Raw genomic sequence first — 13009 nt, 5'->3', positions numbered from 1 at the left:
TGTTGGTCAAATCAAACCCATTTCCAGTTCTGTGTTGGGTTTATGTCCTTGATTAATTCATTGGCCCTGATAGAAGATCTTATAAATGGGAGAATCACAAAGGAACATTATTTATACTCTGTAGAGCAGAAGGTCTTTAACTCCAGTCCCACATCAACAATGCACTATGTGAAGGATCTGATTGCATATATATGTTTTATTGTTTATTTTCATTTTTAGTATACTTATAAAAAAAATCCACAGTCATAATGGAGTATTAGTGTGTAGAATTTAATTTAATAAATTTGTCACTGAACATCCCAAGACCTGTAGAACATAATCCATCAGAAAAGGAACAAACCAAAGAACCAAAGGAATGTAATAACGTCTCTTTTCATGCAATTGAATCCAAAATTTAAGCCGTTAGAAAAAAATTAATTAAATTGGACAAAAAATAAAAGCAATGATACCACTGGAGTCTGAGGTTGGTGTCAGTGTGAAAACATGAGGTAATAATTAGTCTGTTCACTTTAAGGATTTTTTGACAAATGTTATATTGAAGATGACACTAATGTTATATTGTATATTTTTTATCCTGCAACAATCAGGTTCATTTTTCCAGTTCCAATAAAACCTTCAGGATTATTACATAGAGAAATAATTAATTTTTAGTTAAGTATAAACCAAGGCCTTAATGCCAAAAATGATCAAGTATTACAAGACATTCAAATCAATCAAGTTTATTTGTTTTTGTATATTATATATCTGCAACAGTGGAGCTCAGAGTTATTTACATCATGAAAACACAAAAACATCATGAACACATCATACAGTCAACAACTGTGACAACCAGTAACAGACATTAGTTTGTCAAGTGACATCATTCAAACCACCCAATAAGTTGGTCAATGTTCCATTTATTATGGTTCATAATAAACTCTGCTGGGTTTAAGCCTTGATCTAAAGGAACTCAGAGTTTTAGCTGTTTTTAAGTTTTCTGAGAGTTTGTTCCAGGTTTGAGGTGCAGAGAAGCTGATTCTCTATATTCAGACCCGAGTAAAATGTGAAATCCAACCTCCATCTTCCCATTTCCTTGGTCTCTTCGGTTCTCTGTTCCCACGGTAAAATCTCACGCTAGTTCTCATATATTGATCATACTTGCAAGATTATTCAATAGCCAATCGCTGAGACATTTTGGAGGTCACACTGGTTACCACAGCCTATTCGGTAGCCATGTTACTGTGAGCAATAAGCATGTAAAACAGACGGGACTCGCTGGAAAGGAGCTGCAGCTACGGGAGCCGCCTACCATCATTCAGGCTGAGGGGAAAAGAGCGTTTGTGTGAGGTATAAAGTGCAGAACTGGCCAGGTTTGATGGGGAGCTAATGGTCCAGGACTTGAGCCTAAAAAGATTGGACTTTTATGGTGTGAAGATTTCTGCTTCTCCTGCCAGGCTGGCAGGAGGCTCATTGCAGCCAACAAACGGTTTTTTCCAACTCTGATCTTTGAAGGTTTTCCCACTCCATAACCTGCACTAGTCCAAGCACTTTTGGATTCATCTGCTTGGTACCTCTCACAAACCCCAGCTTTGGGTTGATTTACTGAAGGGTGTGGGTTGAAGGAATATTGATTATTGAACTCTTTTTGTGTTTTGGTTGTTTTGTTTATTTTTCTCTTTTGTGCATTTTACTTGAATGGCCATTCAGATATTTTCACTGATTATTGTAAATATGTAGATAGTTTTGCACTATAAATACAAGTTACTAACAACTGCAAACTTCCAATATCTGTCTGCTTCTTCATGAGTCGTAATCTAATCTCCTGAGAAACTAGCCCATTGACATTCCTATTGGTCTTAACCATTTACATTGATCGATAAACTGCTGTGTACTCTTTACCATACAGATATGCTAAAGATACAAATTTTCCCTATAATTAGAAAGTCTAAATTAGCTACACCATAAAGATGGAGAAAAATTAATTAAATTGAAAACTTTAAGGTACGGTAAATTTTTCTGTTGTTAAAATACAATTTACTGTCCAACCAAATGAAATATAATCTCCCGTTGAACAGAACCTTATAGGTGGCTAACGCATTTAGCTGCTACAGTTTGGGTGACTGAAAGAATTTCCTATTAAAACCAAAGTCATGCTAACAATTGGATTAGTTGGATACAACATTACATGGAGAAAATTCCAGGTGGTTCTTTACATTTTTATTCATGATCTTATGACATCATTAAGATAAAATTGCATAATTTTGAAAAACACTAAGAAAAAAGTTGGTGAATGATAGGTCAACCAAACTTTAGCTGTAACTTACAGGTTTTGGTAAACTTGTATATTTTCTTTATCATTGTTGTTTAAAACAATCATGTCCTCTAATACCTCCTGCTTCTTTCCCTTTAAATTTTTACCTTGTCTCTCTTTAAGCCCCCAATCCCATTTTTTATCTGCTCCCATGTCCGTTTCATTTTAAATAAACCCAAAGTAATGTCTGATAAAGCAAAATTTCTTCCCCTTAGCAGGGGAAAGTTCAATAAAGTCCATCATCATATAGTGAAAAGGTCTGTCAGGTGGAGGCTGTGCAGCCTGAGATGTGCTCGCACCTCTCCCTGTATTGTGTGTTGCACAAATCATGCATGTTTGACAGTGTCTTTGTGCAAAAGAACTGAATCCTTTTGTAAACCAGTGTGCTGTAAGTGCAGCAACCATTCCAGACTTCAAAACATGGTCAAAACCATGAGTTAGTTTTGCTAAGTGTGGAAAAAAATGTTTTAGAAGGCATGGTTTGCCATTCGGACCCATCCATATTCCATTTTTAAAAACAGCCACTGAGGATTTCCAAACACGCCTCTCTGTTCCTGAAGCAAAAGACTGTAGTGCTTCAATATCAGAGAGGGGAAGTGTGGAAGGAGGGCAGCTCATCGTTGAAGGCCGTTGTGCAGCCTGTTTTGCTGCCATATCAGCTCTCGCGTTGCCACGGCAACGGTATCATCAGAATTTTGTGAGCCTGACATTTAGTCACAGAGATGGCAGCAGGTAATATGATAGCATCCAACAAATCTGCAACTTGAGAAAAGTTTAGAATAGGCTTACCATCCGCTTTAAGAAATTTTCTGTTTCCATATAACTCCAAAACTATGCACAATTTTGAATGCATAGTTCGAATCAGAAAATATCGAGGCAGACTTACCAGCTGCTAGGTTACATGCCTCTGTTAGTGCCACAAGCTCAGCAGTCTGAGCAGAAAAGTGTTTTGGTAGGGAGCCAGAAACTAGAGTTTACGGTCATTTTCTTTCATCTAGCATTTCTAAACTTTCTTTATGTTTCTCAAGATCAACAAGACTCTTAGTCTCTGTTTTTTTTTCTCTTAATGTATTTTCTTTACGTTAATTTTTTCCTCCATATTTCGTTATCACATAGTTAAGCAATTCACCCTGAGGAGGAGATTGCGTTCTGGAACCACGTAGACCCATTCTTCCTGAATTGGGTGGGATTTCCTCTTTAAACTGCAAATATCTTCGCAGAATCCAACAAATCAGCTTTGTGGTCGCTCTGCCTCTTACTCCTCAAAGAGGGGCCTTTATTTCTGATAAAGGTCTTTAGGATTCTCTAAAGGTTTAGTTCCCTCAATTTAGAAAACCAAAACTTAAGAAAATACCTGCCTTATTCACCAATAAGGACTTTAACTAGGACTCTAGCCTAGAAACCCATGGTTCCTTTTTTCTCTTCGGTTTGGGACTCGAACCCAAACATCTTGGAAGGACTTTAACATCTCCTCTTTTACTTATTTTTTTATTTTAATTTTATTTTACATATTTAAAAAAAAAATTTTCCTGTGGGACTTTAACCCAACTTTTCCTGTTAACACCAACAATCTCCATTCCCCAGGGTGAAAGGTTTATAGGATCCTTTACTAATTTAGATTTAATAATTTAGAATTTGTAAAAGTAATTTGTTAGCCTGAGTGAATTTCCCACCTGATAACAGTGGTTTTGAGTTCGTTGATCCCAGCGCTGGAGCCGTGGAGCCGACCAACAGCCCTCGTCTCTCTCAAATCCTAATCGAGGTTTGAGGCTGGAGTCTAGTCCAGGTTGGCCAAACGCTGTTCGTCGACGTCCTCGGATGTCCAGTCAAGGGATCCGGGTCACGGCACCAAACTATCGTGGAAATAAAACTATTTCCAAGCACTGTTCAGGTAAAATCACTCAATCAGGTTTATTCATGAATTGCACACAACTTAGAGAGCTTGTAGGACAATCAAAAATGAAGCAAGTCTGAAACGGAAAGCTCTGCCATGCAGAGACAACACATGAGTTTTATACAAAAGGGATCCAAAGCCTGGGAATCAGGCTGGTTCCCAGGCAGCTGGGGGAAACAACGTCCAACCTTGTGCATGAAACCCAAATAGCTTTAGCTTAGTGGGACTACAGTATACAGAACTCAGAATAAACATATAGCAATACATTTAGCAGGTGTGACCTTATTGTAATTTTTCCACATCAGTATAAATACATACACACATCATATTCCACTTGTGGAAGTAAACCTATTTTAGTCTCACCTTGGCACAGTTCTGAGTTTAGATTTGTTGTGACGGCATCAGCAGATTATTGATTCACCAGGATTTCCTCTCCCTTCTCTACTTTAGCTATGATCTCTGCCTTTTCCTTCAGTTTCATCAGAGACTGAACTCTCTCCTTCCAGCCTGTCTTGGCCTCCTGTTCCTCTCCTTTAATGAGCATGTTGATGTATTCTGGAGTAGTAAGGGGGTTTGGGTTCAGGACTATCTCTTTCAGTCTGTACAGACACTTTGCAGCTTCTGCAATCAGTTTCACCACATCATCCTGCATAGATCGATACTCTGACATCAGATTTTTCATCAGCTCCTCTAAGGTTACCTTCTGTCCAAAGGCTTTCTCGTATTTTTCTTTCAGTTCTTTCAATGTTCTCTTCTCAGAAATTTCCTGATATTCCCATCTGAAGCTCTGGTTAAAATGCACATTCCAGAAACATTTCCCTGGACACCTTTTACAGTATCCATCTTTGTCCATTGCATCACATCCTTTTTTATCCTCATCTTTTTCTATGTTACAAGGGAAGTGACAGGTAACATGACACTGCATGCAGTTCATGATAAACATCCCAGTGTGAGAAATATCAACTTGCTCATTCTTTCTTACAGTAACATCAAACTCAAAGTTCTCATTGTTTCTGATTTCTGCTTCATGCTCTTTGAGTTTGTCGTTTGTCTCCCTGATATCCTCCAGCTTGGCTAAGCCAAGTTTAACCTGCTTCTGCAGCTCCTCCACTGTACTTTCCAGGTGCTTTCTTTCTTTCAGAACCTCATTGGTCATTGTTAACTTTATGGTTTTGATGCTAGCTAAACTAGCAAAAAATCCGGCCATGTTCTTTGTCCCCATGTTCCAATACTCAAAGGTTTTCTCTTCATTGGACCAAATTCTTGCCACTAAGGATTTGTTGTTAGCAAACAGCACTGAGTTATTGAATTTGAAGTGAACTGGCAGCCCGTCTGCACCTTTAGGACATGGGACACCGGACACTTTGATGGCCTCTACAACTGGTTGCTGCTGCTCGTCTGCAAACGTCACCAGGATCCTGATGTTTTCTGCCACATCTTTGCCAAAGATTGACAGCCCTGAATCAAACACATATCTTTGTGTTGATGTCAGTTCAGTTAGACCTGCCTGAACTACAAAACACACAGCATCAACTTCACCAACACCTTCCTGGTTAGTAAAGAGGTTTCGCAGCTGCTCTGTGATCTCCTTGTCTCTGTCTACGCCGCCGATTCCCCCAAAGCCTGGAGTGTCTATGATGGTGAGGGAGTAGTTCACCCTGAATCCCTCCTGGTGGTAGAGTTTGTACACTGTGATTTCTGATGTCTGACTGTGAACCTGTGAGTCTGACTGACCTTCATCCACTAACTTAAACCGAAACGAGTCTTCCCATCTAACGCCTAGAACGTAGTTTATCATCGCATTGATGGCAGTGGACTTTCCAGCACCTGCAGCTCCAAGAACCATGATGTTTCTGTTACAATTCATGGATTTCTCTCCAAAAGTGAAGCTCTTGCAGCCATTAATGTTGATCTGTTTTCCTTCTAGATGAAGTTTGTAAATCTCGGCATGTCCGGTTTGTGAAGTCAGTAAAGTGCTTTTTTCTTTAACAACATCAGCCAATCGTTTAGCCTCAGGCTTTGAATCAGTGCAGGTCTGATTTGTTCCCGGTACGACTGACTGATAAAACTCTGTAGCTAACCTAATTAACTCTCTCAGTGGGAGGATATTGAGCCAATGCAACCACAGTGCGATATCAACCAGAACCAACAGAGTCGTTTCCAGTGAGTTTGTCAAAATGAACACTGCAGTGACGGTTAGTGTTAATGCTCCTGATATCTTTGGATCATCCAAAGCTGGGATTACTACATCTGAAACTTGCTTTCCTGCTTTCATTAAGTCTGTCACAGTGATGATGTTCTGCCAGAGTAACAGAAGTATTACAACCACAGCAATGAAGAGAGGTGTGGTCAATAACAGGCACATCCTGATTGTCAGTGTTGGTTCTTCTTCGGTGTCAATCTGCCTGGAGTCAGAAGAAAACAGGAACAATGATGAAACTGTAAAAACTTGTTACTTTTATGTCTAATCAAGATTCAAATTCACCTACACTGCCAAAGAGCTAATGAATTCAAAACATCAATCCTCCATGTTTATGGGCTTCCTGGGAAAAATGTGTTAAAGCTTTCAAACGACGTAAAAACTTTGAGCAAAATGTAAATATTTCCTAATGTCTGATTTTGTTGCACATAAATGTGTTAGGATTAAATCCTCCATTAGTTTTAATGGTTCCATATTAAATCATGATTTTATGATAAAACATAAATTTGTCTGACAGCTGCTTGGCCACATCTGACTGCAAAATATTATACAACGTAAAATGTATTGTGACATTCAATCAGTTAGAACATGTGCTTTGATGAGGCTCAGATGAAAGATTAACATTTGAAAAAGGTTCCACAAAATCAGTAATTTTAAGATGAAACAATCAGAGTCATTGCAACATCCTGGAAGAAATGAAATCAAAGTCCTGTGAAATATATCTTTGGTTTTTAGCTGTTAATGCCAATATTGTAGATATTTGGTCTCTTCTGCAGCAGGTAACTAAAATGCAAAGCAACGAATAATAATGACTGATATTTTTAAACAAGTCTGTTGAGCTTATGATGATTCATAACAAACCTTGGTCTGGTGTTGGCAACAATTTGCAGATCCAGATGATCTCAAAATGTTTGATTTCCAATAGTTTGACAGATTCCTGAAATAACACAGAATCTATTTGCATATTCTTGTTCTGCTGAAGGGAAACTTTCAGGTATTTCTAAATGAAAACAGGAAAACATGACGGATAAATGGATCATAAAATGCACCTTGAAATGAGCAACGTCTGAAACAGAAGTTAGAAGTCTCAACAAAAAATGAAGTTTAAAATCAGAAGAGAAAAATAATTCAGATAAAAATACAAAAAGTAGGTTTAGACTGGGATGTGAAACATTGCACTAAATCATCACTCCTCTAAAATCTGATTAATGCATTTAAAAATAATAATAAAAAACCTTTGCATAGATTAAAATAAAATGATACAAACCTTTGATGAACGTTCTCTGCTGTCTGTAGATCAGGTTCTGCAGGGTGTTGAGTTTTGCTAAACTGGATCAATTCACTAAAATATAAGAAAAGTAGTCACTGTGTGGGATTTGGTTTTAAAGAAATGATCAGCTACACAAACTTTGGCCCAGATCCTCTGAATCAGGACTGATGTCCTGCAGCTGTCAGATGTGTCCCTGGTCCAACACCTGAAACAACTGGCTGAATTACTTCATCGGTTTGTAGTCGGGTTCTACAGATTCCTGCTTAGGGCCCAATCACTGATTCAGGTGTGCTGGCAGAGACGCATCGAAAAGCAGTTCTACATCATGCTGATGAAAACAAATTAATCATTGCTCAAAAACTTACCTCCTGGTCCTCTTCAGAGATGATGAGAGCGAGTTCTGCGATCTTTTAGGCTCGTTTCTTTTTATATACAAAGACTTGCAAACACACACCTACTTTTAGGTGTGTGAAATGGTTTTTGTTTCAGAATGAAACAAAAATCATCATAAATATTCTGGCTCACATTCAACAATACAGAAAATATTTGAACCCGTCCTTTCCTCAAGCAAGTGAAATGTTTGCATACTTCCTTGTAGCAACCAGAAATCAGCTTAACTTGTATAAAAACTTTATGAAGTGTAGAATTCATCAGAGTTCAAGATACTTTTAACCTTTGTTTCAATACCAAAAAATATATTTTCCAACATGAATAACATGTTAATAAAACCTACAGAGGAATAACTAAGAGGTTTAATTCTGAGATTTTATCTCATCAACATCAAAATGTGATTGAGTAGAAAGTTAAAAGTTGAGAGTTGGGATGTGGGGAGTTTGTGCATAGTGTCTGTTTTCATGCACATTATTCAATTAGTGACAGAATTAATTTAAACTTTAAAATATCAACGTCCTCAAATATCTTCAGTCATTCAATCTTTGTTCAGGATAAATTAATAGTTTAAAATGACCAAATCAGTCAAAACGATTCTGCTCTACATTTCAATGATTAAAAATTTACTTGACGTCTGTGAAAACCCCATATGAGTCAGAAAGAAAAGAAAGAAAATAACTTTGCTTAGCAAAAGTAAAAGTTATTAATACAGGGAAGTAAAAACCAGGAAGAATAGAGAACATCACCTGCTACTAGTGACAAGCCCTAGCAGAGTCCATTGCGCTCTGGAAAGAGGCCGAACTTTGTGGCATGAATGTGAACACAGTTCTTGGTTTCAGCATAAAATCATTTGATAACACAGTTACCCCATATTCCATCTGCCACAAATTAGAAAACAAGGCCTTAGGTCTTCTTAAGGTCCATAAAACGTGTAAACCAGAGAAACACTCTGATCAGCAGATATGGTCTGTTATTCCACTGAGAATCATTATTTATTTAAAATGATCATATTTCAAAAAACTGTTCAAGCAGGAAAATTCTGCTTACTTAAAAATGATAATATCTTGTGCCAGATTTTGAGGCATGTGGTTCAGTCAGTTTGGGGAAAAACATTTCAAGTTCCTGGAGTATTTTTTTCTCTACATCTTCCTCAACTGTATTTGCAATTCCTTTGTGTTCTTTTGTTGTACTTTTTCAATTAACATCCATGATGGTACAGGTCACGTATTTCTAGGAGCATTAGCTTTAATTGTACTATCCATCCATTATATAATCAAAGACAAATATTTCATTTAGTTCAGATCGAGGCCGGTCTGTATTCACACAGAAGTGAACCACTTCAGCTGGTTTGGAAGTGAACTGAGACGCCTCAGAAAGTGGGTCTCGGCCCGGTTGTTTGGTCGGAACCAGGGTTTGCATGAGTGCATTAACTCCTGCACAACAGGGAGAAATGATGACAGGAGAAACAAACTCTGGTTCGTCTAAAGCTGGCCAGATGTGTCAGGTGTAAATTCATCCTAAGAGGCCAAATTATGAGACTTTATTGCACCAACATGTAAATGTGGCGATTGGATAGAAAGTTAAAACACATCCAGTAATGGTGGGTATATAGGAGTTTGTGCAGTTTGTTTTCATGCACATTATTCACTCAGTAACAGCATGGATTTAAAAGATGCACTCATGTCCTCTGAAGTCTTTAGTCATTCAGTTGATTTTGTTCAGAATAAATTAATTAAACTAAATTTACAGAAACAATTCTGCTCTACTTTCATCTGATTAAAAGCTCATCTCTGACTTTTCTTTAAAAACCCCAGCATGTGAATCAGTAAGTTTACCAGGAATAAACTCTTATTTTTAGCAACAGTAGGCCGTCTCTGTGCCCCTGGTCTCGTTTGCACCCATCATTTTGTAAATAACATCCTTAACTTGTTTGCATTCTGATAAAAACAAGAATACAGCTTTACATGAATAAAACAAAACTAAAAGGGTTTATGAAAAATTCACAACTTGCTACTTGTTCAGAAAGGTAACAAATAAGTTTAATACTTAAAATGCAATTATATTTAGAAAAAGCAATCAAATTCCGTTTATAACTAATTGGTGAAGGGTTTTGTAATTGTTCTTTTTATTTGCGATAGAATGACCACAATTTCATATTCATAAATTTATTAACAACATATCCCTACATAAGTTATTTGCTTGCCACACCTTTCTCCACTGGATTTAAAAAATAATGTTCCTCCTTCACAATCAGGCTTTTGCCAAAGAAACATGGAGAACTGCTTTTATGACTTTAATCTGTGGCTGACCTTAAACATCTGACTGATGAATGTAAACTGATTCCATAAACAATTTCAAATATTCTTTTCCAATATTCCACAGCCTGGATGAAAGCAACTGAGGATGACCGATCAAAAACTTTCCAATAACTGATCATGAAAACCACGTTCATTTAAAAACAATTACGACCTTGTGTCAGAGTTTAATCTTCGGTATGTGGCTCAGTGAGTTTAGCATTGAGGGAAAAAATAAGTTTGTGGAATTAGTTTCAGTTTTGAAGGATTTTTTCTCCATAACTTCCTTCACTTCATCAGTATTTCTGTTGTTTGTCTTTAACACTCAACATGGTGGCAAAGGTCACTTGCCTTCGTTAGCATTGTTCTTAAAATAGATTTTTATTTATATTTAAATGATTAAAAATATTACTTTAAACACCTAACATTAAAATCTGTTTGTGGTTGGTTGTCTCTTCCAGACATTAAACTTTTGGAAGATGTTTGCATCATGTTGGTCTATCCAGACCTAATTTAACCTGCCTGAGCTCAAACAACTCAAATGAACAAAAATATTTAGAAATCTTTTTACTATAATAAATATGATCAGAATGCTGTTAGTATTTGAGCTGAATCGGTTATAAAATCTATTTTTATTTTAAGTTTGTGTCCATTTGATTTCCTTAATAAAAGCCAAAGATGAGCATAGCTGGTGAATTAGGGATTCATCACAGGTAACAACGTTTTCTCCAAGCCTTGTTGTAACTTGTGGCATCTCTTTTGTTGAGTTTAAAAACTCTACATGTTTATCTGAAAACTGTTTACAAAACTACGTTTCTGTGGAGAATATATTCAAGCTTCAAGTTTCTGCCGACCGACTCGCTGCACATTTCCCAAACAGAAAGCCAGAGTGCGTACATGTTACAATGTTTTCCTGTTAATAAAAGGTAAAGTTTACATCAAACCTCATTATTCTGTTATTCTTCAAGATAATTTGTTGATGTAGACAGAGTGTTACTTTGTAACTATGTGATCATGATGAAGTATTACATTTTCTGCTTACAGTCCAGTTGTCTTGGTGAGATTGACTAGTTTCAGTTTACTGAGTCTCACAGCAAGTTTAGCTGCAGTCTATCCATCAGTCAGTCAGTGAGGAGGTCTTACCTGGTGGAGCCGTCCTCAGAGAGCCTCTCTTCACTCAGACCTCCTTTAATTTCCACACAGACCCAGCAGAGCCTGAACTGGACACAATTAGAGTCAAATCAGCATCAGTGTTCAAATTAACACAGCAGCTGACTGAACAGCATTTACATTCTTAATGAACAAAACTCATCTGATGTTCTGGACCTTCCAGGTGGATCCGTGCTGTGGAGCGTCAAAGACGACGGAACCAGTGAAGTTGGACAAGGACACTTTGTCCAGTTTGGACTGAGATTCAGACCTTCAACCATCTGAATTGAGCTGATGAGGGTCAACAACGAGTCGTCCAGCTGCATGCCAGAGAGAAAGTAGATTATGGGATCTTCTACTTTTATAACCTGTTCGGTTTGGTTGTTTTTTTATTATTTGGTGGTGGAGGAGTTTTACATTGATTGATGGTGGAGTGAACACTTTTTAAAACTAGTTTATATTTGTTTCTTGTGGTTTAAAAATAATGTTCATTTTTTAATGATGGGATTTGGGCTTTTTAGAATTAAGTTTTGTATTAGTTGATGGTGTACAATGAGTTTTGTATTAGTTATTTAAAATGTGTTTTGCTTTTTAGTGGTTGAAAACAAGTGTGTTGTTTGGGGCCGTAGTGTAGATTTTTGGAATGAGTTTTATTTACTTTTTAGTGATGTAAAATGAGTTTTGTATTGCTTGGTGGTGGAGTGTCTGCTTTTTAAGAATGACAAAGTTTCCCCCAGAAAACTTGCCTCGCCCGGTGGTTGGGTGCTAGTTCAATCATTCATCCAGCAGCCAGTCGTGTTTTTGAGTTAAAAAATGTTTAAAGTTTGAAAATATCACTTGATAATTATGTGTTATTGAAAGATTAGAAGATTAAGACCTGAACACCAACTATAAAGTCTTTAAAACTGCAAACATTTAAAAAAGACTTAAGTTAGTAATGCTTAGCCTGGTGGTGCACAAGTAAAGCCTGGTGGCCCACCAGGCTTATGATAAACTGGAGGAAACCCTGAATAAGTTCTGCATTAGTTCTTAGTGTATAATGGTTTATAATGTGTTGTTTTTGTTGGTTTAAGATGAGTTCCATATTGGTTGTGTTGTGGGCTTTTTAAAAATATGTTCAGTATTGGTAGGTGGTCAGGTGTGGGTCATTATGTCCAGTAAATTGTCATCATCTTCATTTCCTGAGTGAATGACGTGTTTATTGGATCTAGAAGTTCTTGGACTCTTGATGCTGGATCAACACATTCCTTTTCCACATCATTCAGTTTCATAATCATCTGTGGATTGAAGCACTTAGAATTAGAAGAAGCCCAACTTGCTTTGATTGTTCCGTTTTCCATACTAGTCTTCAGTCTTTATTATAAGGAGATATTTTCCACTTATGGAGATCAGATTTTAATAGTCAGTTTGGCCACATGAGCCTCACTTTCCAAATTCAGTTTTCTTAGTCTTTATCTTTTTTACTGAAGTTTTTCTCTTCAACAGATTTTGTCTCACATTCAAAGCTGCAAAAGAAAAGAGA

At 37.1% G+C, this 13009-nt stretch overlaps 1 protein-coding gene across 2 annotated transcripts; it reads right to left on the bottom strand.

Moving 5' to 3' along the window:
• Nucleotides 1–703: 703 nt before the first annotated feature.
• Nucleotides 704–12332, bottom strand: LOC116720938 (uncharacterized). Of its 2 annotated transcripts, none has more exons than XM_032564457.1 (4): nt 11482–12332; nt 7652–7726; nt 7246–7321; nt 704–6589 (listed from the first exon to the last, which is right to left on the bottom strand). In XM_032564457.1, exon 4 carries the CDS (start codon nt 6547–6549, stop codon nt 4594–4596), a length of 1956 nt encoding a protein of 651 aa, XP_032420348.1. In that variant the 5' UTR covers nt 6550–6589; nt 7246–7321; nt 7652–7726; nt 11482–12332; the 3' UTR covers nt 704–4593. The 2 variants fall into 2 exon arrangements, with proteins under 2 accessions (XP_032420348.1, XP_032420347.1); XM_032564456.1 differs by lacking the exon at nt 11482–12332 and adding an exon at nt 8020–8145.
• Nucleotides 12333–13009: the final 677 nt, after the last annotated feature.

This window comes from Xiphophorus hellerii, chromosome 6 (assembly GCF_003331165.1).
Source record: "Xiphophorus hellerii strain 12219 chromosome 6, Xiphophorus_hellerii-4.1, whole genome shotgun sequence".
Classification (NCBI taxonomy): domain Eukaryota; kingdom Metazoa; phylum Chordata; class Actinopteri; order Cyprinodontiformes; family Poeciliidae; genus Xiphophorus; species Xiphophorus hellerii.
The sequence above is the reverse complement of the archived record's forward strand: the minus strand, read 5'-3'. Positions and strand labels throughout refer to the sequence as shown.

Excerpts from the sequence above, each read along its gene's own strand:
- LOC116720938 (XM_032564457.1), bottom strand. The coding sequence starts at position 6,549 with ATGTGCCTGTTATTGACCACACCTCTCTTCATTGCTGTGGTTGTAATA.